At 41.6% G+C, this 27,927-nt stretch overlaps 2 protein-coding genes and 1 long non-coding RNA gene across 4 annotated transcripts in view; 1 reads left to right on the top strand and 2 right to left on the bottom strand.

Annotated features, from left to right (window-relative positions):
- The window catches only part of NUP205 (nucleoporin 205), a 50,889-nt gene extending 39,553 nt beyond the window's left edge, over window positions 1–11,336 (bottom strand). Inside the window, exons 1-8 of one of the 2 annotated variants that reach the window (XM_080595523.1) lie at window positions 11,179–11,336; window positions 6,724–6,866; window positions 5,674–5,845; window positions 4,542–4,686; window positions 3,477–3,636; window positions 1,340–1,568; window positions 993–1,157; window positions 55–230 (exon numbers count right to left, since the gene is read on the bottom strand). In XM_080595523.1, the coding sequence (XP_080451649.1) occupies window positions 55–230; window positions 993–1,157; window positions 1,340–1,568; window positions 3,477–3,636; window positions 4,542–4,686; window positions 5,674–5,845; window positions 6,724–6,866; window positions 11,179–11,206 (1,218 nt within the window). In that variant the 5' untranslated portion in view covers window positions 11,207–11,336. Of the gene's footprint in view, window positions 1–54; window positions 231–992; window positions 1,158–1,339; window positions 1,569–3,476; window positions 3,637–4,541; window positions 4,687–5,673; window positions 5,846–6,723; window positions 6,867–8,344; window positions 8,753–11,178 lie in introns of those variants that run through there. The other variant, XM_080595522.1, reaches the window with a different exon arrangement.
- CNOT4 (CCR4-NOT transcription complex subunit 4) overlaps window positions 10,514–27,927 on the top strand; it is a 90,419-nt gene continuing 73,005 nt past the window's right edge. The window contains exons 1-2 of the mRNA XM_080595599.1: window positions 10,514–10,691; window positions 17,402–17,455. The gene's annotated coding sequence lies outside the window, so the exon portion shown is untranslated. The remainder of the gene's footprint in view (window positions 10,692–17,401; window positions 17,456–27,927) is intronic.
- Window positions 13,035–27,865, bottom strand: LOC308196622. Its single transcript, XR_013952309.1, has 3 exons — window positions 26,727–27,865; window positions 21,130–23,858; window positions 13,035–14,137 (listed from the first exon to the last, which is right to left on the bottom strand). It is a non-coding gene; the product is annotated as an uncharacterized lncRNA (long non-coding RNA).

Here is a 27,927-nt window from a genome sequence, read left to right as displayed (position 1 = left end):
AAGACGACGTGCCCATGTTTCTCAAAAACTGTGCTATTCACAGAAACAACTTACCTTCATTGGCATGAGTGCAAGGAAGTCTGTGACAAGGTTATGAATTTTGCGAATGTAAAATTCCTCCTGGTAGAAATTTTCAGATCCCACAACAGATTCAGTCAGGAACAGAAAGACATTATCAGCAACCGCGAGCTCTGCCATTGCTTCATCTGCTTCAGTGAATTCTGCAAGAGCTGGATGACAAATAAAACAAAAATCACAAAGGGGGGAAAATAAATTACAACTATCTGTTAACAAACTAAACATATTTCAGAATACCTGTCTGACAAGCCAATCAACATGCTTCTAGCCACTAAGTTTGTTCCACTGAACAGGAAAACACAAGTTACTGTAGGGTGACAGTCTCAACTTTCTGCTGTAATGCAAGTTAAAGTACATAATCCATTTACCTGATAAATCTGAGGCTGTGAACTAAGAAGCACAAACCAACCTTAATTAAACATTAATCATGACATTTACATTTTCTTTAATATTCTGTAGTAGCCTCAGTTCTGACCTAGTCATGAGCCTGGAAAGCTGGTGAAGTACAGGAAAAAAAAAAATTAAAACATCTGTCCTCTTAAGATACAGAGGTTTAATATTTGCAGAGGCAAAAAGTCGTAAACATGAATCTATTCTCCATTGACGTGTTCAGGTGATATTAAAGCTGCTAAGATGCAATTTTTCACATTTTGCAGTACATTACAATCCCTTTCACTTCAATGAGACACTATGCAGTATTAATGGCTAATGATTAATTATCTCTAAATCTGTGTACCTATCACAGCAACTCAATTCTCAACAACCAAACTCAGGTACCGAGAAAGCTTTGAAGAAGGAGCATCAGCAGTAGTTTTATCCTGAAGGTAAGTACTAATACCTGAAGAAGGTAACAACACTTTGACTTGCACCACTCGCAAGCTGTGAACCCTGAAGTGCACCAAGTGGCAATTTACCTGTCACATCAGATAACTGGGATATTCCTCGTAAAGCCAGTGACCAGGCTAATCGAACAGTTGCTTGCAAGCCTGGTAGTTTCCAAGGCTGAGATTCCTGAAGACGAGTGTGTATTGTTGCTATGTACTGTCTTTCTGCTAGCAGAGGGAGACGGTGCATCAGATCTTAAAGAAAAACAAAAAAGATCTTAAAGAAAAACAAAACCACAAGTGCAACACCACCACCCAGTGAATGTGAAAAACAGGCAGAATCCTACAAATTTGTTACCAAACAATGACAAAATTGGTTAAATAACAATTTAACCACCTGCACAACATAACCCCCGTGGGAAACCTGTCAGCATTACCTTCACGATCCTCTGTGCCTTGTTCTAGAAAACTGACATCAAAGCAGTAGAGGAGCGCCATGAGAAGAGACAAGTTCACACCATCCAATGAGCCATCAGCTTCTACTGTTACTTTCTCCAAGTAACTTATGAGGATTAGAGTGTCATCCTTACTCAGCGGTGACTGGCAGGTCCAGACAAAGAGACTTTCAGCCAAGGACTGTCGGCACTCTTTGATGAGGTCAGAAACCTTTTCAAAAGAAACAGTGTATAAAAATGTACTGGCAGCGCATTCGATTTGCTTTTCTCAGTCCATTATTATGACTAGAGTAAGTTAAAAATTACTTTAAAAACAGCAGCTGGAGAAAATGCTGATTTCTTGAAGTGCTATGCAACAAAAGGTACGTTTTTTCTTGTTATAAGCCTTCACATTCCCTGGCATTTCACAAAAGGTGTGACTAGATAGCTTTGAGAATGACAAGATGCAAACCAGCACCTCTGTCAAGGTCAGAAGACATGAATCTACACAGAATTTTCGTAGCTGTAAACACAATACATACACAAAGGTCACATTTCATATCTCTAATACATAACTACACTGGCAGTTACATCCAGTTAAGGTCTGAAGATTTCTTCCTTCCATTCCCCAAAAGAGATGTCCTCAACTGACTATTTGCATACCTAACTTTTAAAGAAATTGAGCAATTGGAAAGACATTTAAAATTCAAACTTCTTTCCATCAAACGAAATATTTAAGGCAACTTTTGAATATACACATAAATGAAATCTAACATTCCCTAATACGTATGGGACAAATATCATGCCCAAGAGGAAAGCTATGAAGCATTTTCATACTAAAAAATATGATTTTATTCTTCAGCACAATATTGCATGTTATATTAAAATAAAGTACATCGGCTCTCCAAAACAATCAATTTGTCTTTTTTTTTTTTTTTTCTAACAGTGACACCAAAAATTACCTGTTTTCAAGCCAGGACAAACATTTACTTCATTTGTTAAATTCATTCCTCCCCCCCAAGCTGAGTTTTAACTTTTTAACTGCTTTAAGTCTCCTGAAAACAGCAGAAATTCAAAACAAAAATAAAGCAAACAAACAAAAATCTCCTTAAAAATAAAAAGCCCCTATAAAAAGCCTTTCATAATGGTATTTTACTAGCTAGGTTATCAGTTTCTAATAATATTCTTGATCTATACCCATTGGACTCGGTAAAATAAAAAATAAGGCATTCTATCTCCATTAAAATCATGGGCATAGTGGTAAAATGAGAAACTCTTCAACACTAAACACAGCAAGAGATCTCTGCACAGACTCCAGAAAAATAACAATTCTAATGAATACAAAGGGGAATATAGTAGTCCATCTAAAAGCAATGAAGCAAACCTTTAATACAAAGCACTACTTGAACTTGAAGGCAAATTAGAAGGATATGCTTTGCATAGTTTCTAGATTAAACAGCAAAAATGCAAAACTGGTTATCTGGCAAAAAAAAAAGAAAATATAGAATACCCACTTAGATCCCACATTGGAAAGACCAGAAGTTAAAATGATAATGTTTAAAATCTTCCTATTACAAACACAGTGTGCAGTTAGACACAGTCCCAATTAATTTCAAGGAGTACAAAAATGAGAACTCATTTTCAAGCAAATCTGACTGTTCACTATTAGAGATGCTTCTGGTCATGTTAACACAAATAGATTATTAAAAAATGCATTATTTGCCTGCCTAGACCCACTTTCATTCCGTTTTAATCCTTCGCGAATTTTACTTTTCTATTTTTATTCCAGTGGCGGTGGCAATGGTAGTGCAGAAGCAGATAATTTAATACACTCTTTAGAACAAAACTGCAAAAACGTTTACTTCCTCACAGTCCTTAATTGCATTTCTTCACTCAAGTTAATGTGTGCCATAATATCAGGGGGCAACAAAGAAACAGAGATACCGGTAGTAATCTGGATTACACAGTGGTATAGTGTAAACCACAGTGCAGTTACCATTATGTCTCAGCCAGTAACAGGGCTTTCAAGGGTAAAGAGAAACCAGAAGGGGGGGAAATCAATCTGTATCTCTCTGTGATGAAATGTACTTTAACCTGCACAGTAATTTGGAAGAATAGTCACACCTAGTCCCCTATTTACCTCTTTGCGATGTTTCTCACTGCCCAATCCTCGCTCTCTCTGGAGTTTATCGAATTCATTGTTCAAATCAATTTGAGACACAAGTGTGAGGATCTTCTGAGTCAAACCGTGTTCCATTAGGTCATCTGTAAAGCGTGTTGTCATGGACATTAGCTCTTGACTGTAATCGAGAGAATATAAATTTAACAATTAATCATATTATTCCCAGTCACGGAGGAAGTTTAAAAGAATGATTCCCGTCAAATTTATTTGATAGCCGGCATAAAATGTACAACTACATCAGACACACAAAGCAACTAAATGTGCATCAGTAATTAATAAGCAGTGCTCTCTCAAAATGCTGTGCTGAACAGATACGAAGTCTCTAGGCAACCATAGCTTCAAGAACATGGAATATGAGAAGAGTACATGAGTGAGCCAGGTAAGATTACTGTCGAGCCAAAAGTACTATACATAAGATGCACAGATTTCACAAGCTCACAGCCTCTTTCTCACTAGTAAATGCAATTGTCCAATTACTGAAGCAGTGGAACTACTTCTAAAGCAGTCACTTTTTTTTTACAGAACTGTATCTACACTGTAACACATCTTTGAATCTTTCTCTAGTTAAGCAATCACCATGCACTGGAACTAAACAGTGTGTACGGTTTTCTTTTTAGTCAAAAAAACATTATGTTCTCCAGTGGATAGTGTGTCCATTTTAGGTAAAGGCAGGAGCACAATCCTCTGTTTTGCAGGATGTGGGAAGTCAGAACACAGCACATGCAGAAACTCCGTCTTCCCAATACTGAGTTGGCATCACTAGTTAAAGAAACCCTGACTGGGTGGGTGTCTGAAGCAAAGCACTGCCAAAAACACAAGCAGCATGGGAGAACTGAAAATAAAATATCTATCTTTATGACCCGTTAAACATACTTGTAAGACAAAAAATATTACGTTTAAACATGAAAGTGACAACATCAGGTCATGCAAAAACAAATTTGAGAATATTTGCTTTCCCTCAACAGTCCTAAAAGCATTAAAAGCAAAGAGCTAGTTAATCGAACAGTTAACCCTAATACAGACCTGAGTTCCAACGTCCACGTCTTGCCTTGGCGTGACTGTATGAGGGCTCGTAGTGAATTGGCAATGCATCTTTTTCCATCCCAGTACAAGAGAACAGCCACAAGACCTCTTGTAAGGCCAGGAAAATGAGGTTGCTGGTGTTCTCCTATTGAATGAAAATGTACAGAATATCCACAGAAATTTGAGCATGCATACTTCGATGAAAGGTTTGTATCTTTACATTTCCAATTGAAATATAAACATAGCATTCAAAACAACCATGGTTAATCACCATCATTTTGATTTGTTTCAGACATTTCCAAGAAATCACAGATATTTTGGGTGATATTGTTAAAATTCACAGTCAACTATTAAAAATTCCACACATTTACAAGTAGAGGTGCAAGTGCATATGTATCCTAGTCCAAATGGTAGTTGCAACTGATGTCTACCTGTCTTAATCAGTTCAAGCTGGTTATCAGAAGAATATATATTTTCTTTATCCAAATTGAAATTTTCTGTCTGAATTTGCATCAAAAACACAAGTTTGAAATAGAAATTGAGGCTGGCTTCCTGATGCCTTTCCAAAGGTGATACACTAGCAAGTTACCTCTTTAAGGAATTCGAAAAAAGTTAATGGTGAACAGTAACTAATAACAATAACTAAGAGAGTATAGTTTAATAACATTGAAATCAATTTTCTATGTGCAAAGCAGGTCTCTTCCCAGAATACTTCTCTTACTAATCATTTATTAGATTATGATCCAAATACAGCTACATATCAATGTATAACTAACACAATATTTGCAGAACAAACGCCTATTCCAAAACTATTTGAATTATTTTTAAACTATTTTGAAATTCAGTGATAGAGAAATAAATCATTTTTTAAAAAATCAAATTATTACTGCTTTTGCAAAAGCTGCATAACATACAAACGTTACAGTTCAGAACTTTACACTTTTACTTTATACTTTTCTAACCTTTATACTAAATGACAGCACCAGGAGATTTCTTTTTAAGAACATTCTAGATGTTAGGAAACTCAGGCTTTGACTGAATCAGGCATTCACATTAAGCATACACTTAACACAAACAGTAAGGCCCTATTTAAGTTCTATTTCTCCAGCTCTTAAATATTTTCCCTTCTCACCAGCTAGAAGGAGCTCCACAGCTGCCAACTCTCCAATATCAAAGAGGTCACTGAGGATAAAGGCTTCTCTGATGAGTTGTTCTGGCAAAAGCCTGGTTCCCTGCTGACCTTGGATAGCAACCCCTTCCGTACTTGCTTTCTGAATTTTCTCATGCTGCTGAACATTCTTTGGCTGGAAGAGAAACAAGCAACGGAAGTTATTCAAAATGGCAACAAGAAATACTGAATAAAGCTTTACACCTTAATCCTTCCTCACAAATACAGTTCTGACAGGTTACACTGTTGTCAAAAAAAACAAAGGCAGCATTTTTTAACACAGAGATAGTAAAGGCATCCTAAAAATGCTTCATGCTTTCACAGTAATAGTCTTGTTGCGATAATATACCACAAATAATATGATACAATCGGTGCTGACATTTAGTTTACTGAGAATAATGGCAAAATACATAGACAAAGCTCTATACCCAACTTATTTTCTGACCTATCAGTCTCACAAAGCCATACGCTATTTCAAAAGTAACAACAGGAGACGTTTTATAATTGTTACCTTGTGATCTGTCAGCCAAGAACCCGTGAGTTTTTCCAAATCTCACATTCCTAATAATTCATAGTCTATATTTTGTAAATTCATGCTTACCTATTCTGCACGTTCATTTATCTAACTAGCTGAAGCATGAGCATGGACCAAAGCCAGAAGAAGCAGTTTTGTGCTTCCTTTTCGAAATGCAAGAGGAGCACAGAAAAAACAATACTTAACTCAGGGATTGTCAGATACTTTTACTATTTCTTTTGAAACAGCATTCAAATAATCAGAGGGAAAAAAAACACATTATAGATACAATTATCTTCTACAAGACAGAGCAGTATCTATTTTTCAAGCTACTTCCATTCTTACAACAGAAGATTGCTGTAACACACTTGCATTATGTACTGTAAAAATGTAGAATGAAAAGAATAGTCAGGGCCTAAGGAGTTTGCAATCCAACACCATGAAACAGATTAAATCATCAATTTTCCAACTCATTTTGCTACAGAGCATTAGTCCAGTACCGGATTTCTGAAGAGAGAAATGAAGTCAGATTTGTGTTTCTTTAAAACCTGGTCGAGGCGATGAATAGCTTCAGGTTGCCTTTTCCAAATGGCATTCATTACAGTCTGCCATATGTCCTTATATGGACCCCACAAGCTGGCAGCTGAAAGAAGAAATTAAAAAAAAAAAAAAAGCATTTGAAATGGAAGAAAGAAAAAAAAATCTTCATACAGTATTTTCTATAAAAAGACTTTTTTAATGTAGTGTTTATCCCAGCTTTACAGTCTAGATTGTTATGCACATCAAGCAAAGCATATTCTCCCTTTGTAAGGTACCACCACCAACAAGAATTGCCTGATATAAAACCTAATTGCGTTTAGGGAGTTAGAGAAACAGAAAAGATGAAGTAAGCAGGTAAGTTCCAGGGCTGAAATTCATCTTACAGTCTTGTGTCCTTATATACCTAAGAAATTCCATCCACTTCAATAAAATTAAAGAATCAAGAACTGGACAGACCTTGAACCTGAATGCAACTCGGCAAGGTGGGCTTCCTGCTTTCCATTTTTGACAGAAAGATCAAAACTAAGAAATACCTAACATGAGGGACTACAAATGAACAACGGTGCTAACAATGTGAAGCATCACTGCATCAGACTGTGCAGAATAAAACATGGATTAGGAACCAAAATCATAACTGTAAAGGCGATTCTACGTTAAGTAACAAAAATCATAAGCCTAAAGGCACTGTCCCATTTGTTCATCCTTCCCATTCTAATTAAAATATACACATACAAGTGCTTTGGACATAATACTTGTTGCTAACACTCTGCATAAGAGCTTCATAAAGATATGAATTTGCTTTACTAGAAATAGAGCAAAACGAACACTTACCTCAGTACACTGAGAAGAGACAAAATTAGTTCTGGAAGCTAGCAAGCACTTATTTAAGTCAGTTCTTAATTAAGCTGAGTCCAACCACACTCTAGAATCTCTCCTTCTCCTCAACACTGAAAGAAAGTTCCCTTTGCATACTCCAAAGTCAGTACTACAGCTAAACGATCTCTTCCTCACTAGAAGCAGCATCATTCACAACTCGAAGTCTGTAGCATGAAGACTGCACTACAAGTTTCCTCATTTGCATCAAGTCCCACAAAAATAGCATGCCAAAGTAGTCTTCAGAATTCTGGCAGCATCATTGCCTAAACCAAGAACCTTACAGACAGAAATTATTCCTACCGCTTGGCATTAACGTCCCATTTAAAAAAAAAAAAAACACTCGAGATTTATAAGGCTCACATTAACAAGAAGTACCAAAACGTTTCCCTTGTTACGTATCATCTGCATTCGTGAAAGTTGCAGAATCTACACACCGCAAGTCATTGCTAGATGTGCCAAATAAATTCATTACTAATTGTATTCTGTTTACCTGCACGCTGTCACGTCACAACCGCTGCCTGATTACAGTTTCATCTGTTTCAGAGCATCTCCTAGCAGTGGGTTTTGTATGCTGTGCCTTGCAGGTTAGCCCACATGCAAAAACACTAGCATTTCACCTAACGCTGGCTTGACTTTTATTTTTTCCCTTGGTAATGCACGAGGTAACACTATGAACTAAGATCAAGTACAGAAGCAATATTTTACCTTCATGTAGCTTGTTCTGGCCAGCTCTAACCCTTGAGGTAACCCCAAGGAGCATCAAAGCAAAATATATCCATCCACGCATCATCTTGACGAGGCTGTTCACATTAAGACACTACACCAAACGGCGTGCTCTGAGGTGAAGATGCCCCTCTTTTCCATACAGTGAAGACAGCCCCTCAAAGGCAAAGCAATGCAAAACGCAGCACATAACGCTAAGGCAGCACAGGCCACGCAGAAGTGCAGCGCGTGAGCAACCCAAGCACAGGAACGAGAGCAAGTCTCAAGCGAGACCACTCGTTTCAGTCAGTTTTACCGTTAACGTGAGACGTCTTGGAAGCAAAAACAAACTAAGCACAATTTTCAGTTTTATTCTGTTGCAGAGGAAGAAATCACATAAAGCAATAAAATAAACCCTCCCACCCCAAACTCAGCACTCACAAAAGCTCCCATCCTGCATACTGTCGCTTCCTATGCGCTTAGCGGTGTCAGTAGAGATGTGTATCAGACAACGGCTTACAGAAAGGACAAATCCTCCACCCTTTTCAAACATCAGAGTGTTTTATCTTATGACTTTACCCCTGCCCAGACAAACTCATTCAAGACAGCTACTACTGGACAAATAATTTCACACTGCAGACTCTAGCTGCTTCTCCCACGTAACTTCACTGAGTTCAGAGAATTACTTCTATTCTAAACAGCCTTTTCCAACCTTCACTCTTATGAAGTCACAGAGTCCAATAAGCAGCAACAGCAATCCAGTGCCTGCCAAAAGCTGCTCAACTCTTTCCCTTGCCCAGTTGTTTGCTCTTATCCCTACAACATAACCGCTTTGCACCAGCCCAAACATATGTGCTGTCAAGCACTAAAACAAATGAAGGATCCACTCTGACTGACCACTAATCCAAAAGAAGAACTAATTTTCAGCAGGATCACATCTATAACCCGATTTGCACTGTGTTGCCACAAACAACTATCCTAGCACAAAGACAGACTATTGCAGAGAAGGAATAAGTAACCAGGATGGAAAACCAGCTGGACTTTTGTTGCTGCTAGCAACCATGCTAACTTTTGCCACTTGTGTTGTTTCCATTCTTACAGTTTTAGGACTGAGCATCCTACCAGGGAAAGCAAGGAAGGACAGGCTAGGTTGCCTCTGTTGACAACAGCAGTTGACGCTTCTGCCCAAACTTTTTGACAAGCTAGAGACTTAACTACGCTATGTCTGTCCCCACAAAAAACAAACTATAAGCTAAGGTAAAAGCCATGTTCTAGGGCCACATCCATTTTAATTTCTATCTCATCTTTCATGTACAAGGTTCCCCCTTCTTCATCTACTGTAATTGTAAGGCTATAGAATTTATTGTATACATTACATGGCAAGAAGGTCTAGTCCCATTTGAATGGCTCCAATTTTCACTTTAACAAAGCCACTTTTCAGATTCTGTGAATCACAGAAATAATCACCCTTCTTCACCTTCCAATGAGGGTCTCTGCTTTTGTTTTGTGTTTTTTTTTCGTTTTTTTGGGGGGGGCTTTATTTAGATCAATTCATTTAGGGATTCATTTAGATCAAAATAACTTCTCAGTAAGTTTACTCCTTGCTTGACATGGGATTTGAGCTTTTGAAATTTGATGGCTTTATTAACTGCCTCACTATGACAGACTCCGCCTTTTGGCCATGCCCACATTCCAGTCACAACTACTTTTCGCAGGGTCTCTGTTCTCCTGCTATTAACCTAATGAAGTTCAACACTAGCAAATGCAAAGTCCTGCACCAGAGACAGAAAAACTCCATGCAACAGCACAGGCTGGGGACCAAGTGGCTAGAAAGCAGCTGTACAGAAAAGCACCTGAGTGCCCTGGCAGACCAGAAGCTGAATGATAAGCTGAGAAGCACGCCCTTGCTAAAAAAACTGCTCCGGTACTGTGTTGAGTGCTGGGCTCCTCTGAGCAAGACAGATGCTGGAATAGGGGGGCAGAGAATATGATGGATGAAGGGGGACTGAAATAACTGAACTTGTTAGGTCTTAAGAAGAAGCGGCTAAAGAGGAATTGGAGGTTTCCTGTCTTCAACTACTTAATGGCACTGAATGCAGAAAATGGAGACAGAGATATCCCAGGGGACGATGAGCAGCAGCTAACACAAGTTGCAATGCGGAAGCGATGAGCAGCAGCTAACACAAGTTGCAATGCGGAAGCTCTCCGTCAGCCATTGGGGAAATAACAAAAACCTACCCTGAAGACTGTCAAACACTTGAACTGAGGCCCAGAGGAGCCTCTGCAAGTGTCTCCATCCTCACAAATATTCCAGCAACTTCGGGTAAAGCCCTGAGTCCTGCTTCAACAAGTAGGTGTGTGTGTGTTGCTTGGGTTGGTTTTTTTTTGTTTGTTTGGGTGTTCGTTTGTTTTTGTTTTTTTTTGGGGGGGGGGAGTGTTTGTGGTTTGTTTTTTTTTTTTTTTTTGGGGGGGGGGGGGGGTTACCGTGCAGTTATACCAGGTAAGCACTGCCTCAGTAGCCCCCATCTGCTCCTTGTGACTGAAGGGACCGCAGAGGCTCCCGCTGCTCCCAACCCTTCGCCACACTCCCCGCAGGACAAACTCCCTCCACGCTGCCAGACCCCAATTCACCCTCCTTTTTGTTTGCCTTTCACTGCGGACGGGCTCAAAGCGTGCGACCCCGAAGCTAAACCCCACCGCCGAGCCCCCCAGAGCCCTCCCCGGGCCGGGCAGCCCGTTCCGCGCAGGCCTCCCCGCAGCGCCCCAGGGCCGGGCACGCCGCAGCGCCGCCCGCCGCCCGGCCCGGGCCGCGCCTCGCCTGGCGGGGCTCCTCTTACCCGAATTTACCGCCAGCGGCGCCGCCATCTTAGCGAGAGGGAGGAGCAGCAGCGCCGCCGCCTAAGGAAGGCCCCGCAGCGCCGCGGGCTGCCCGCCGCCGCGCCTCCCCGGCGCGGGTCGGTGTCCCCGGCTCGCTGCCCGGTCCGGCCGAGACCCGCAGCCGCTCCCCTGTCCCGCTTCGGTGCCGCCCGCCTCGCCGCGGGGGGGACGAGCGGCCGCTCCCGGGCCGGAGCGCGGGCGGGCCGCGGGCAGCGGGCGGCGGGGCCTGAGCCGCGGCCTGACGGGAGCTGTAGGCGCGGAGGGCGCCGAGCCCTGGCGGCTGTTTGCGGGGCCGGCGCTGGGAAGTGGAAGGGGAGCTGGCGGGCCGTGACAGGACGGGACCGGGAGCCTCACGGGGCTCCGGGCTTCCACCTGCACCCACGGCCCTTACACGTCGCTTTTACTTCATTCACACACGTGCGCAGCCCTTCCTGTCGTGTTAACGGGAATCCTTCAGCCCTACTTTTTAAGCCACGTTCAGTAAATAAAGAAAAATACCTGAAGTTAGATGTAAATTTATTGGAGTGTTTTCTTATTTTCTATTAAAAAAAAAAAGCCTTGTGACATCGTTATTTAAAATACATGTAATTAAAACAGTAATATCCACTTAAAAACAGTCACTTTTTTTGATCAATTTTGTGAGTGAGCGTGGAGCTTTTTAAAGGGATATGTTTCTTGGTCTTCAGTGGTAAACTAATGTTTACAATTTGTATTGAGGGAAGAAGCAGCCATGATAGAGGTTATACTGTGAAGAAAGCTGCTTTTAAATGCAAAGTGCAAGGGTAAAAAGTACCAGGAATGAAGAAAAGAAAGGAAAAGGGACATCTGTACATGTGTCTAGAGCTAAGGATTATATATTGGTATCTTAGGAGTCTCCCATATCTGAAGCCAGTGTACTACCCTCTATCCCCATGGTAATCGTCTTATACAGGAATTCCCTCCGGTCTTACCTTTAAGGTAAAAGATTCCACCAGAGAGATGTATTCAATAGTTTCTCCTCTTGAACTTTATTAAAGCAATATTTCACCTGTTGTGAAACAGCGCCCAACAAAGTAGACCCATGGGAAACTGGCAAAATAAATATCTTTTTTCTCTAGATCTTCAGTATAATTGGATGGCAGAGGGGGCAATAGAGAGCAGTGGTCTTGGGGTGAGAGTGATTTGGCAAGATGGCTGTAGGAAACAGGACACCAGAACTGGAGGTTTCTGGAGAAAGAAATAAATAAAACTTTAAAAGGGGTTGGGGGAGTGTCCTGCCCAGAACAGCTTCTCACAGAGTTCAAAGGATTAACCTGTTCTCCTTAATTTGACCTAATTTGTTCATTTAGTCAGAGGGCTTATATTTCTTTGAGATACCTCTTTTTGTGGTCTTAGCCATGAGCTTGAACAAATCTATCTACAATAAAAATAAAATGATTGATAATTAATTATTTAGTTTGTTGTGGGAAGAAGACAGTGTCAGGCAAGAGGCAAAAGCGGAAAATAAGCAAAGCTGTTCCACAAGCAGAACTAATGCAGGCTGGGCACAGCATCTCCTACCTTCTGCACACCCATTACTGCAAAGCCACATCTCTGCTCCTATACCACCCAAAGACTGGGGGGTTATGAGAGGGAATAAAGCAAGTGGGAATTGTGATACATTCAGAGACACCTGTGCTGATCAGCCAGCCACAGCAAACTTAAAGGATAGCTTGAGGTTTTACTTCAATCTTTACAACCACAGGGGGCTGTCCTCATTTTGATTTTTTTTCCTTTTCATTTTCCCTGACTTTCACAAAACTGGTGAGGACATAAACTTTTGAGTCCTTGTACCCCTTGATCATATTAGGCTGGACTTGGCGTAGGAATTGCAACAGGTTCAAAAGCTACTCAAAATATTTGGCAGGCAGAGTGTGATTTCCTAAGCCCCATTTCCTTAAGAAACAAGGCCAAAAGAAAAAAAAAAAAAAAAAAAAAAAGATAAACGAATCAATTTTTTAAAAAAGCCTTTCCCAGGCATTAAGAGCTGTTGTAGTGCTTTTGGCATTCAGATGCAGCCAGATTGCACACACTTTTTTTTTTTAATCTCTTGGAGGAAAAAAAATCCTGTCTAACCACTGCAGATTGAAGATGTTAAATTTCCAGATAATTCTTTGGGTTCTTTGCCAATGGGCCACCAGTCACGTAGCAATGTGAAGAAAAATCTCCATGAAAAGAGCAGATGGTATGGGGTAGGTCATTAAGCAGCTGAACTTCAGAAGAGAAATACCATGCTTAGCTTCAGTTGCATAGCATATATTTTACTCTTTCTCTGTTGGCAATGTGATATTTTTAATGGAAAACAGTTGTGACAGTACAACTCCTAGTATGAATGAAGGAAGAGTTGTAGCTAGATACACCATTCCATACATTCTAAACGTATTTATGTCAGCATAGCTGCATTCATCTGTGCTTTGATGAGTAGGCAAGTCCATGGCTAGTAATTCTTTGCTTATTCTTGCTTTATTGGCTCTCCTTTAATTGAGGATCTTACTGTTTACCTGGGATCGCTGGCTGGTTTGTTAAGCTATTTTTGCCGAGTCACTATAGGAAAAGAATACCTCATTCCTCTTCCTAACAATAGCTCTTAGGAAGTTCTCCTCCAAGACAGCTGGGTTCAGTGAGGGACACATGCTTCTTTCATCCTTAATTAGAGGATGGAAATCTGTGAAGTATCAAAGGTAGGCTGGCACTGAATGCCCGAGATGGATAGCAATTCCTCTGGATTCCAAGGAAAGGAGGTCCCCAGATTGCCTGCAGGGTAGTGAATTCTGCTTGTGCCACGTGAGATCTTGTATAAAGCGTGCTATTTTCTGTAGGTAGCAATAACTGCTAGTAAGGACTAAAATTAGCTGCACCATGGATGCCTGGTCCTTGACTGGAAATTCTAGATGCTTTCTGCTGTAATACAGAGGTAACATTATTATTTTTAATAATATTAAATCTAGTCATTGCTTTTCATAGTCAAATCACATACCAGGATACAAAGATAACAGTAACGATAATACAATTTATTTAGTTTGCATTTTATTATGATTAGGAAGAACAATTGCTAGTAATAAACATTTTTTCTAATGCCCAGGAGGCCATCCATAATCTTGTACCTTTAATCTTGAGTGCAGTCATGGGGATCATAACCTGTGTGATTAACTGAAATGAAAATCCAAAGTATTTTCTGCCTGGTAGCTGAAGAAGATGCCCTGTAGACGTACACCTACATAAATATAGATGAGCATTTACATTTTGAAATATTTTTTTTTTACCCAGAAAGTTGAAAGTATTTCTGGCTACTGATTAGACCTTAAAATTTACTTCCTCTAGCTCTGATTTTGACTGACACCAACACTGTGCATCTCAGCTTACTCATCTGTAAAAATGGGTGTAACATTTCACAGTAGCCTGGAATGCTGATCGACTGGATCTTTAGCCTGGCCCTATCTGAACACAGAAAAAGAATGTGGTTTTGGGTTCCGTTAAGTTGGTGGAGTAAAATCCCTGAATTTTCTTACCACGCTGTCTAATTTTCCGGAAAACTTCTTAGCACTCTAATCCTCTCTTTGTAGCGAAAAGGTGTGTTTTATACATCAAGATGATTAGCTCAGCCTCAAATCTTAGAAGAAAAGTGTAAGACCTTTCCCTGCAGTGATTCTCAAAAAAATAACTTTGTAATTTCTCTGTCTTTCATCCTAGATATTTCTACTGTCACCATGGTTTCTAAGCTCATCAGAGAAACTGTGTGAGGTTGTTGCTAGCTTGGAGAAGTGGTTTATCTAGTCCAAGGCAACAAAAAGCTAAATGTTCGCAAAGTTGTACGAATACCTTCCTCAGGATCTGGGAATGGAGGGAAGGGAGCTGAACAATGGCGGATGTTGTCCTCCCTATGTCAGTTAGGACAATTATTGACGATCAACATCCAGTTGCAAATGAATGCCTTGATAAATGGAATCAAGTAACTTTCCTGCTTGACAACTGGGTATTTGTGATCCCTGTCTGGGCTGCAGAGGTAAATTGAAAATACCATTCTTGGCTGTGTGATGTCTCTTGAACTATTTTGGCAACTTTTTGCTAATTCCTGCTTTGGGGCCTTAAAGCTCTCTGTCTTTTTATTCGTTGTTCTCTCTCCCAGAATTTAAATAGCTTTTGTCTGAAGGGAATGCAGCAGTTATTAACGTAGGATATAATCTGATTGTTGTAATGATGTTAACTGCTAGTAATCGACAACAAGAGGTGAAGAAACATACAACAGGGAAAATGACAGAAAAGCAAAGTACAAGCCAAATGGAGATATTTGATATAGTCAGTAGACATGTTGGCACATCAGCTGCCTCATTGATATTCATTCTGTTCAGGGATTTCCGTATCAGATTTACAGATGGTTGATGTTTTTGCTAGTTGCCAGTCCCACAATTTCAGACTTCGTTCTGAAATTCACACTGAGCTCTTTCCACAGCATCTTTTATGTATCTCGAAAGCTGAATTGTATGCTTAACTTCTGGATTCTCATCAGAGAATGGCTGTGCTGGATTAGGTGTAAAGCCACAGAAGTGTAATGAGGTCACTTTGGCAACACTGAAGGTGTGTAAGGTTGCACAAAAATGCCTGTGCTAAGAATGTAAAGCACGGGGGTTCTTTAAGTAGTAGTGATACAGGAGATGGGAGAGAAAGCATCCTGACAGTTATAATCTGAGCCAAATTGGAAAAATCAGGACTTTACACTTATAAACTGAATGAATTTGATGGGAACCAGCGTGACTTGGGAAAAATGGCATCTGGCAATGCCTTCTCTACTGCAACATAAATTTGCTTCACAAATTATACTGCCACTCTGTTAATCATTTTCCCATTGTCGTCCACTTTGGCATTCTCTGGGTACAAGAGGATAAGTTTCTCCACACTGAAAATGTGTGCAGAATTTGTCTTGCACAGTTCTGACCGTCAGTTACTGAAGTACTTTCCCTGTCTCGATGCTCTGAGATAGCCTATTTGAAAGACAAACCTGTATGAATAGGAAGCATAAGAAAGGATTTGCTTTCTGCTCCAGTCCATTTTTGTTTTGTTAAAATTTTCTAAGGATCAGAAAGAATTATCCTCAGCAGCAAGAATCTGCAGGACATGAGCAGAACAAATTAAATTTCTGAAATGGGCAACTGTATTAATTGTCTCTGGTGCCAAATTATTTCACGAGAAGTCACAAATCTGTTAAAGTCTCCTCCTGCCTTATTTGGTTATGACTGTGCTGCAGAAGGATAATGAGAAGCAATAGGAGCTGTTCACATTTAATAGAGCAATTGTTGAGACCACATGTTCAATAACTCCTACCAAGGTGACACCTTAGATGTTGAAGCACTGAACTGTATTACGTGCTTGAGTGATCAAGGCTGGTGACTATGGCTATGCTCATTCAGTTGCTAGCGTGTTTAATGGTAGAATAGTGGAAAACCTTTATCTTATCTGCAGGTTTCCAAGCTGCATGGCACATACCACTTTCATACCTTCCTTCTAGATGGCATCAGATAGCCAAAATGAATTTCCCTAATCATTCAAGAACATTCCTATTTAAGTCAGACAAAGCTAATCCTCTGTCTTGGAAATGTAGTGCTGAAAAACACCTGGTCAGCTAATATGAACTCTCAAATAATATGAGACCTAACCAATGGAAAAGATAAATTTCTCAGAGTTAATTGTGTGTGTCTGCAGGTGTCCAACATGGTGGAATGGTAATCTGTTAGGTCCTTCTGCAAGTCAAAACTACTCCTATTGTAAATTAACTTTTGTGGAATTATTATGGATAATGAAGCATACTTAGGAGAATAGTTCACTCCAAAGTTAATAACCTAGTGAAAGCTGCATACAAGAAACACCGATTTCAGGAACAGAAATTCAAAGGTCAAGAACTTGCAGGAAAAAAAAAAAAATAGTGACCCACATTCATCATTATGGTTGGTATCTGCATCAAGGGTCATACCAGTCCTCATTCAGTAGACAGCAGTAATTATGGTTATGATCTCAAGATAGCTTTACATCTTGTGCTATCTCTTTACAAATGGCAATCAATATTTGCTTGGAAATAATATTCAGAATGTGTCACTTGGCTGCTTTCCTAGGCATCTTTCTATTAACTAAATTATTTTTTTTATAATACTTTCACTCCTATTTAATTTACAGTCTGTCTGAAGAGACGAGAAGTTGCGGTGAAGTCCAGCCCAGGAGCAGCTTGAGGTACTGTCTCGTTCTAAGACACCAAGGAAAAGGTTTGCTTCTAGGTGTATTTGGAATATAACTACACAAGAACGCTAAGCTATGAGAAATACCCTAAAAATGAGGTGGCCTTATTTTTAATGAAGATTTGATTGTACATTTTGGGTGACTTAGTTTGACATTGTTTTATCCTGGCAGATGGTAAATGTATTTCAAAGTGATTTTCCAGAACTTCTGAGAAATTTGAGTGTCAATTTTGCCGTCAAGCCAGCATTATAAGAAGGCTTAATGCCTCCCTTTCACTGGAGGAGTTCAGATCATTTTTCAGGTTGTCGGAGGCTTGCTATATGTACCCTTCCCTCTGCTTAACACATCTCCCCTACTTCCCATAAAGGTTGGAGGTGACTTTGGCAGTGTACGCCCTCAGTCTTTCTTGTTAGTGCCACTTCATTTTGCAAAATATAATTGAACTTTCACTGGATATGGAACTGGAGCCTGCCAGAGGGTCATAGAGATAATTCCACCATTCAGATGAGTAATCTGACCACCAGGTAAAGCATCTTTCTCATGTGGTCTGTTTCAGTCTTCAAGTCTCTTGGAAAAAAGCATCAGCCTCAATCAAAAGAACCAACAGAAGCACAGTCCAGGGTCCTCTACTGTCTTAGAGCTCTTGCTCAAGTAATGTAAGACTCAAATACCAATTTACTTTCTGCCTAAATCATGAAGAAATGTAACCTAAGTTCCTGCTACTTTGGAGAATTCTTGAAAGCCTGATCCATGTGTGAAAGGGGACACCGCTTTCACCAGCTCTGTGAACTTGACCAGCTATAACCTTTTTTTCCTTATGGGTGTTTTCAAACCAAGCCAATCTATATTACAAGGTTACCTTTTTTTTTTTTTCTCCCTGTTCTTAGCAAGAACAAAAATGTGTTTTTATTTGTATTGATCACAACCACTCTTTTAATACTTTGTTGTGTTTTTTTTTTTTTTGCCTACTCAGATAATTCCATGAGTCATATAGCCCCAGTGCTCTCAATAGACAGATTGATCTCATCTAATAGTTACCTGTCTTTTCTCTCCATTCATGGCTCCATAAAAAAGGATCCAACAATATCATGCAGACACAGACTTGGAGAGAATTAGGGGATAGTATTAATTGTTGATATTCAGAATTAAGAGGGAAGAGTAAGGAGGCAGTTAGGAGGTTTGGTTCTGCCACCACACACAGCTAGTGTCACCCAGTGCGACGTATGTTCTGGCATGATGCCCACATCCTTCCCAACCAAATCATGGCTGGAGTCAGCTGTGCCAGACAAAGACAGTCCTCAGCAGGCAGCCTGATTACCAGAGCCAGTCAGCATGAGGACTGCAGAGGTAGGACAGCAGGAATCACCTTTCAGGTGACCTTCTGTCACATGTGGTGACATGAACAAAAACCCAAGCTCAGCCTTTTCCCAGCACGCAGCGGGCACACCTTACAGGTAATTGTGCTGTCAGTCTACTCTTCTGCATTCACAAGCCCTCTGCAGACTGAGCTGCCACGGCTCACGTTTAGAGCTTTTATTTAAAACAACTGCTTGGATTTCACATGTGTGAAAGCTTCAAAGAGGGTTTAAAGCAACCAGCCTTTTGAACTTGTGTGTGTTGAATTTCGTGGAGACTTCTCTCATGAACTGGTTGCTTCATGACATTTAGAGCTACTGAACTGTAAAGGCCTATAAAAGAGACAGACAAGTAATGAAAACCTAAGGTGGCTATGTTTATCCTCTTAATTCCTCAGTTATCTGAGATGAAAGGTATCAATTAAAGGTGGATGCTGTGTCATAGCTAGGTTTTCTTAAGGAATCACACTACTCAGAGTATTAGCCAAGCGCCTTCTACAGTTTGGATCATTCTGTCACATCAACAATTAGAAAGCAGCACCCAATAAAACTCAATTAGGCCATCATATTTGCTTTTGTACAGGCATACAATAGAACCATTGTTATTCTTTCAGCAGTCTTACTTTAGATTTTGAGTCCTGCATTCTGTTTCTGCTCTTTGCCTTTTCCTGAAAATAGTTGTACCTCAATAAATAGATACTGTACCTATTTAACAATTTTAAAATGAAATCCACATTGGTATTTTTGCCTACTAGATTGAGACAACCTTGGATAAGAAGCTTGGATTTTAACTAGATCCTGAAGATGAAATGATAATACCCTCATCTTTAAGATCTCAGCTCAGACTACTCACTGTTTGCCTGTCCTGAGGTGAGACGATATGACTTCATTCTGGTGAGAAGAGGTCTGAGAGATCTCCCTCTGATTTCTGTGCCTTTGAAGTTTGACAGAAATGAGTCAATGTATACACTGCTCAGAAGAATGAGGAAAGGTATATATTATGCAGCAGGAAGAAAGTCCAGTGTCTAGATTCCTATCTGCAAAGAGGATTGAAGAGGAAGGCAACCAGCAGCTCATTTCTCTCATGTCCCTAATTTTGGCAAAGTCTCCTCACCAAAGTGGGAAGTAGCAGGCTGCCCACCTCATCTTGACGCTTTTACTCCGCTGCTTCCGTGCAGGAGAGTGAAGAAAGTGACTGCCTGCAGACCGGCTGAATGAAAGGGTTGCCTCTGAAGGGTGACAAGGCTGCCCACGTGCAGCTAGCCTTTGGCAGAGCCTCCTGTTACGCAGCACCCTGTGCATCTTGCTCTGCAGCGAATTCCCTGCTTTCTTCTCTCAGCAGACTTCTTGTTACCTACCGTTCTGATTAGTCATAGCTTCACCCTGAAGTCTTTTTATAATTCATTCCAACATAATATGCCTAGGAGATTAAACATGGCAGATTCTAGATACATTTGGTAGAATCTGGTGGGTGCCCACATCTGTTTTGTATCGTCATCCTGTACCAATGTTTTCCACAGTGTGGGCCTGATACTCGGTGTGGAAATCCTGTGTGGGAAACTTGTAGAATGAAACGATCTTTCAGAGAATGACGAGTTTTCATTGTTCTTCACAGAAATCGGAAATGTTCACCTGTTTTGGAAATCAAGCTACTTTTCTGGGATCCTATGCAAATATAAGCATCTGAAAATTTTGAAAGTTGTGGCTTTTAGATGTTATACTCTTTTATTTCCTAGTTAGGAGAGGGAGCGCTAGGAATAGACTAGAGCAAAGAACTCAGCATATCCTTCCTTCTCCACATGTCAATCCAACAACTGTGCAGTACCTTTCAAGGCCCAGCCTACAGTGAGTTTTTATAAAACAACTCCTCAGGTAAGAGCGACACAATACTTAAGCAGTGGAAGTGCTGATGGCACATCTGTGCAGAAGCTTTCCATGCAATGTTTTGGTTTCCCAGAAATGATACAAGGAGAGTAAGGAGAAGAAAAGAAAACCTTAAGTAAAAATCAGCACATGATTTGCACGGTTTAGCAAAACGTGGCTCCTGTCACAGGCTGGCTGACTGCAGCTTAAAATAACTTATTTAAGAATCAGAGGCATTTTGTCATTCCTTAAAAAAACAAGCGCTAGATTATTAGGAATAAAACAAACTGGGTCTAGTCAGGGCTTCAATTGCACGTCTGACCTGTTAACAGGAGATTTTACTATTCACGCAGTAATGTGACAATTATTTAAATGTTGCAGGGGAAAATACAGTAAACTTTGGAAATTCATAGGAGAGATACAAAGCTATATATTAAAGTAGATAAATACCTGCCATCCTTCTGGTGTCTCTGTTAAGCTGAACGCTACGGTCAGGATACCAGCCTGGTGTCTGTCCCCCCGGCAATGATCCCTGGCCTTAGCGTCCCTCAGTCTGGCCCTGTAATGCCACAGGAGGGAAGATGCTGGAGGGAAGATGGAGCAGAAGGGGAAAGAGCAGAGCAGCACCAGGCACACAGCACAGCCTTCGCTCTGTCAGCATGTCAAGCGCAGGCCATTAAGAAGAGGAAATGTCCTCTATCAGAACATAAAGGCCCAATTTCTCTGTACAACAAGCACATCCATGTCATACGGAGTCTCAGATGCAGCTCTGCCTATATGCAAGACTGATCTTATTATTCTGGGATCTCTCATTCGTCATCATTACAGTGAGGTTCCTGCAGCTTCTTAAGGAACATGCTCATATTTCTGATTAACAAATGCTTCACCTTTCCGATTTAATCTATTATTTTGGCTATCTAGCCTATCTAATCTCAGGCTCGTCTCTCTATCAGCATTATTTATACAGCACAAAATTAGCTGCAGTCGCTCACATTCCTTTGGCAAAAGGAAGTAGATCTGCCTGGAAAACTGCAAGGTTGCAGCTGGAGCTTGGCTGGTGCAATATATTTACAAGCATCAAAGTTCACCCCTGCCCCTTAGTGCAACGTCATACTTTCTTGACCGGCGAGCTCCGGCCATGCCTGGCCTGTGCAGAACGTGAACTCTAACACTGCTAAAGCCTGTGGACATTCTTTTCACTAATACTTTCTGTTTGTACGGTGGCCATGGAATCAATACACAGTATAAAGTATTGCATTTTCCCAAGTCATGCACTTTTTATTTGGTCTCAGCAAATCCCATATGGCTGAGGCATTTTTATAAGAATGCAAGCAATTCTGAGCTCTGTAGAAAACGCTGAGTGCTGCTGGATGCAGGCAGAGGGCAGAAGAGGAAAAATGCATTCCTTTGAACGCACTAATATAGAAGGCAATTAAGGAATACAACAACAATGAGCAATAATTTTCTCTCGTAATGTATGTTGCGCTTTAAAGAGCAGGTGAGGACTCACTGAAAACAATAACAAGTAACATAATGAAGTCCTGCCTACACAGGGATGTTACTTCAGATGTTTTCGATGAGCTGTCTCGAGTGCATTCACAGAGATTGTTTTAAAGTGACTGGGCTTTCATTTTGCATGAATGAACCCCAGGCTCACCAGCTATAAGCTGCATCGAGCTCACAGGAGGATTCTTTCCACTCTCGCAACGATTTTCCCTCGTTGCATAACGTGATGTGGTTTATTTGCTGTCTGGCCCCTGAGTGCCCTCTTCTGTTACAAGATCATCTGGATTACATCTAGATGAATGCTGGTGGCTTCCTTTGCAGTTCCAGTCCCGCCAGCCAAATTCACACGCTCCCTAGAGCAGCACCTCTTTTCTTCCCGATACTGTCTCATGGGTTGTGTGTAGCACACCCAGGCCTGACTATATGATGGTGCCTCAAATACTAGGATTTGCCAAACTGAATGCAAGAGAGAGACATTCCTGAGAGGTGGAGCAGTGCCACCATAAAGCAAACACTGGCTGCAAGAGCACAAGGGGTGTGAGCAGGATCTCCAGGACTTTTCTTTCTAAATCCCCAGAACTGGATGAGTTGGAAAAGATTTATATGTGTGAGATTGCCACTGAACCCCGGTATTGTAATGTACTCATGTGATTTACAACAGCTGTCAAATGATGTCACTTCATACAGGGCGTTGTAGAGCTAGTATTTGTTTCAAACCACTACACTGAAATGCAAAGACTGAAGTTACAAAAATGCCTTTTGAAATCCAGAGAGATGGTCAGTTTGCAAGTGCTGCTGAGGGAAATACTGCTGTCACATCCTGTATTCGAGTGGAGCACTGCATCTCCAAACCAGGTAGTATCTGGATGCCATCACTGGCGGTGGAAATGAGCTGCATGAACCACGAACCTCTCTCCACCAGTTTGGCACTGTCTTCCCCAGTGTGGTCGTTGTGGCCTTCCACAAAGGAGAATCCAATCCACGTCCCCACCTCACGCTGCTTGGCTGCGCTTCTGGCCTCGCTGCTGCTCTTCCTGCTGCTCAAACAACACGGTGGCCCAGCATGAGTTAAAGGGAAGGCAGATTGCAGGGCAGACATATTTATTGCAACAGTGGATGCAGAAAGGGAAAAAGCAATAGCAGATTTAATTTGGCTCATACGTTGCTCAGCACACTGAGCTCTTAGCTCCTTTCACGTTTTATGAGACAAATTACCAAAATTAAACATTTCAAAATGCTGAGATTATGAGACACTTATAATCAAATCTTTAGCAATATCAAATCCTTGGATTCAGGCCAATCTCTCTAAAGTCTGTTCTCTTTTAGCACACACGATGCTGACCTGTATGTGCTACCAGAGATCTTAAGGCAAAGACTGCATCCCATTTTACTATGCACAGAGCAAAGTGATGCAACCATCTTGCTCATCTGTATGGCGTCTCTCATTTGCTTCTGCAATTGAGTTTTTTCAGCACTACTCCTCTGAGTGCATACTCCTCTGATTTATCCATCGCCTTTTTCGGTAAGACTTTTGCCTCATCTCTTGGAAACGCACTTCAAGGTAAAATCCCTACCAAGGTGCACATGTTCTGCAAATTTGAATCCTGTTCCTCTTCACCTCTCACAAGTTCAGGATCATCCCTTCTTCCCGTTCCAGAACCAGTACAGGCTTTCTATAGAACAGAGAAAAGTGAGAGGTATCTTTCTTTGTTACATGCAACCAGGTTCCCTGGAAACATCCATTTCCTAGGGAAGCCCAGACTGAAAAAGCACATGGGAATGACATACCAAATTGAGAAGAAAAAAGGCAAAGGCAAAGGCAAGGGAAAGGGAAAAGGGAAAGGGAAAAAGGCAAGGGAAAGGAAAAGGGAAAGGGAAAGGGAAAGGGAAAGGGAAAGGGAAAGGGAAAGGGAAAGGAAAAGGAAAAGGAAAAGGAAAAGGAAAAGGAAAAGGAAAAGGAAAAGGAAAAGGAAAAGGAAAAGGAAAAGGAAAAGGAAAAGGAAAAGGAAAAGGAAAAGGAAAAGGAAAAGGAAGAAAAAAAGAAAAAAATTAAGAAAGAGAAACCTATTATCATGGGCACTGTGTTCAGTGTAGAAATGACAAATATTTGCAATTTGTCACTGGCAACCAAGGCACCATAATGATGAGGTACATGAGCCTTGCAAGCTGCTCAATGCATAAAAAACGTTTCAAAAGAGAAAAGGGGAATAGGAAGGAGAAGTCCATGGATCCTGTGAATGGATTTTAGCACAGAAGCCAGAAGGCACGAGACGAGCTGAAGGATGCTGGTGACAACTTGTGTTAGCTTGCACACAAATATCTAGATTCAGAAGAGTTTGGGACTCTTTGCTGGAAATTGTGCAGAAGGAAGCAGACCTCTGAAGAATATTAGGATGTTATATGCGTATTAGTACCTCAAGTGCACCCTGAGATTAACAAGAGTAGTGGTGACTCGCTGTAGGTCCCCATGGATTTCTGTGCCCTTTCCAGAAACAGGAGTGATTTCTGCTTTCATTTGCAAAGGTAGGGGCAGTTAGCACTTGCAGTGTGTTGTGCCAGAGTTAAGCTGAGTAAGTAAAGATTACCATGAAAAAATTGGCAGAGGCATCCCGAAGTTCTCATCTTTCCCTAATAACACTGATTCTTAACAAAAGCAGTAACAAAGACACATTTCTTTCATATCTTTGGCTACAACACATTCATTTTTCACCAATATATTCTCTCATTTAAAAAAGACCAGGACAAAATCCCACATCCTGCTTCCCTGAGCAGTTTGGACACCTCCTGCTTCTCTCATAGATTTTGAGCAAGACATGGTGAGCATCTGTCACTTGCAGCGAATATTGATCAGAGTGTTTGTAAGGCTCCTCCACCTGCCCTTCATTTTTCCAACAAAGCCCTTCGTTATTATTCTACTGTTACTCAGAACAGTTATATAGTTCCTTTATCCAGCACATTTGCCCAGTAAAAGGCGTCATTAGCCAGAGGAGCAGAAAGATGTCTGGGTCTCCCAGAGTGACAAAAGAAATGGCAACATCATTAACATCCATAGCAGTCCAGGGAGCAATTCTTACTGTTGGTGCAGTAAATAAGGCTGAATTTCTAAAAATCCTGTCATCAGCTATTGTATATGACTCCGCACTAATACTTGTGAACTTTCCATACTAATCGATGAGGCTCTGCAGAAGCTTGGAAAAACATCTTTTTTTTCTGTTGATGAAACCTGACTGTCAGTATGAAATACAGGTGCACACGTCCAACCACTGCTTCCAGCACAACTCAGGAGCATCAGCTTTCCAAATCTTGAAGGATTTTCTCAGTACTAGCACACTGAAACATGCACGCGGTCTGTATTTCCAGCACACTGACAGACCAGGGTCAATCCAGCTAGCACCTGGCTGCCTGGGTGGCTGGCCAGCCCGGGGGCAATGATGCTGCACATCTCCACACCCAGAGGTGCTGCCCTGTTGGGTTTTTCTTGCCAGCTATTCATCTGGCAGTCTGTGCAGTTGCTTTGCAGCCTTCACCATCTTGAAGTGCTTGTGTTAAGTACTAATCATCCAAGCCAGGGGAAGTGGAGGGCAAGCCGAAAATGTAAATCCTATGGATGCACATTTGTACGCTAGCTGGTATGCATTGGTTATTTCCAAGAAAATGCATTCTTAAAAGTTTTCCTTGTAGATACAGAAACAGTTTCTTAGAAACAGTCCTTCTCAGTTATCAGATCCATTTGAAACAAATGAAAAACAAACCTTTCCAAAGGTGATTAAGGTGTCAAAATGTGGCCATGTAAGTAAGAATAACCTATTGAAATAACTACGGTTACTTAAGAGCAAGAAAATAATTAAGTGAAGGACATCTTAAATCTAACAATGGCCACCTTAAATCTAAAATGGCCACATGATGGCCTACTGAATTACTCTCACAGAAGAAGTGTGCTGAAATTTGTGTTCATACAGGGCTCAGCAAAGGAGTAGGAACAGCCTATTAGCAAGGGCAAGACCCCTCAGCAGTGGATTAAAAAAACCACCAAATCCACTTAATAAACAGCCTTAACTCTGATCCATGAATCGCAGCTCTTAGATATATTAGTTTCATTTTTCTTTTAGAGTCAAAGCACTTACTTTTATTCATCAGGAAGCATCGCCAGGTGTGTCACCAAGTACATTCCTTATGTAAGTTACTTACATAATAGGTACTTTTGGAACCTAATCATTTATATAGAGCTCGATATGAAAATGTGCAAAACACACACTTTTTGAGAAAGTCTATTATTTTTATATATATTCATTGGAACTTGATTATTATGTAGCTATATCTATGATGTATATGTTAGAGTTGAAGATGCAAACACGGAATTTCTCATATATACAGCTCTTTCAATTTCATTGTGCGCTTTGTTTCCAAAAGAGCATTGCATTTGTGTTACACATGTCAAGACTACCAATGAAAACTATTTATTTTTATGCAGGCTTGGAGCTTGCCTATAGCCAGAAGTGGTAAAGTTAATTCATTGAGCTTGATGTTTTGGATATACTTACATCGATATAAAACTTTATACGCAGGAGGTAATGTTGGCTTGTTTTGGGAAGGAGAATAAGCGAAGCCAACACGAAGCACTGTGTTGCTAGCAGAACAGGCGTGTGGTGAGAGGCTGTATGAGTACATAATGCTTTAAGAGATAAATGTAAAGATGAAACACATCTTATTGCTACATGAATCAGTTACACTGATCGGTTAAGAGCGCATTCTGCGATGACCACGGTGATGAACACCTCTCACCTAGCGACCGCTGAAGTAAGTAGAAGCCTCGGGTGGGTATTGCCGTGGCAGAAGTCCCAATAGCTCGTGCGCGGGAGATAAGCGGTGGCTGAACAGCCAGGGTGAAGCCGCAGGAGCTGGGCAGGAGCTGCCACCGGAGAGGCAGTAAAAGCGCCTTGTCTTCTTGTCTGGTAGCCGAGGTCCTGAGGGTCCTTCGTGCGCTACGGGGCTGCAGGCACAAGGAGGGGGATTTGCGGGTTGAGGTGTGACAGGCCCGCGGCCTGGGGTTTTTGGTGCCTGCGGTAGAAAGAAGAGAGCAGCAGCAACGTGGTTTTGCCTCAGTTTCTGTCAATACAGAGACCAAGGACGCGAGTCTCCGGCGGGGCAGGGATTCTTTCCTCCGGGTTTTGCAGGAAGACGCCCGTCAGAGTCACTTGACAGGATTTGCCTGAATTTTGAAACTGGAGAGGGGGAACCCAGCAGACGGCTGCTGCCGCGCCTCTGGCCGCTGCCCGGGACGGGCCCCGGGCCCGAGGGGGGCCGGGGCCGAGGGGGGCCGGGGCCGAGGGGGGCCGGGGCCGAGGGGGGGGCCCATTTTTGCGGCTCTGCGTCCCGCGGGGCCGGCCCCCCTCGGAGCCGGGGCAGAAGGCGGCGGGACGGCCCCCCCCCGAGGGGCGGCGAACGGAGCCGGGAGAAAATAATAATAATAAAAATAATAACAAAAAATTATTAAAAAATAATAACAAAACAATGCGACGGCTACGGTAGGGGAAAGGAGAAAAATAAAATAAAATGAAAAAAAGAGCCGGTGCGCCGGACCTGTCCGGGTTTAACGGCCAGCAACAGGTGGCTGCCACCGCAGCGGGCGGCTGCCGGGGACCCCCGGTGCGGGGCGGCTCAGCCCGGAGGGGGGCGGCACCGGGGGCCCGGCCCGGCCCGGCCCGGCCGCCTACAAGTCCCGTGCGGCCCCGCGCCGTCGCG

This window comes from Anser brachyrhynchus (genome assembly GCF_964034855.1).
Source record: "Anser brachyrhynchus genome assembly, chromosome: 1".
Taxonomy (NCBI): Eukaryota; Metazoa; Chordata; class Aves; order Anseriformes; family Anatidae; genus Anser; species Anser brachyrhynchus.
The sequence above is the reverse complement of the archived record's forward strand: the minus strand, read 5'-3'. Positions and strand labels throughout refer to the sequence as shown.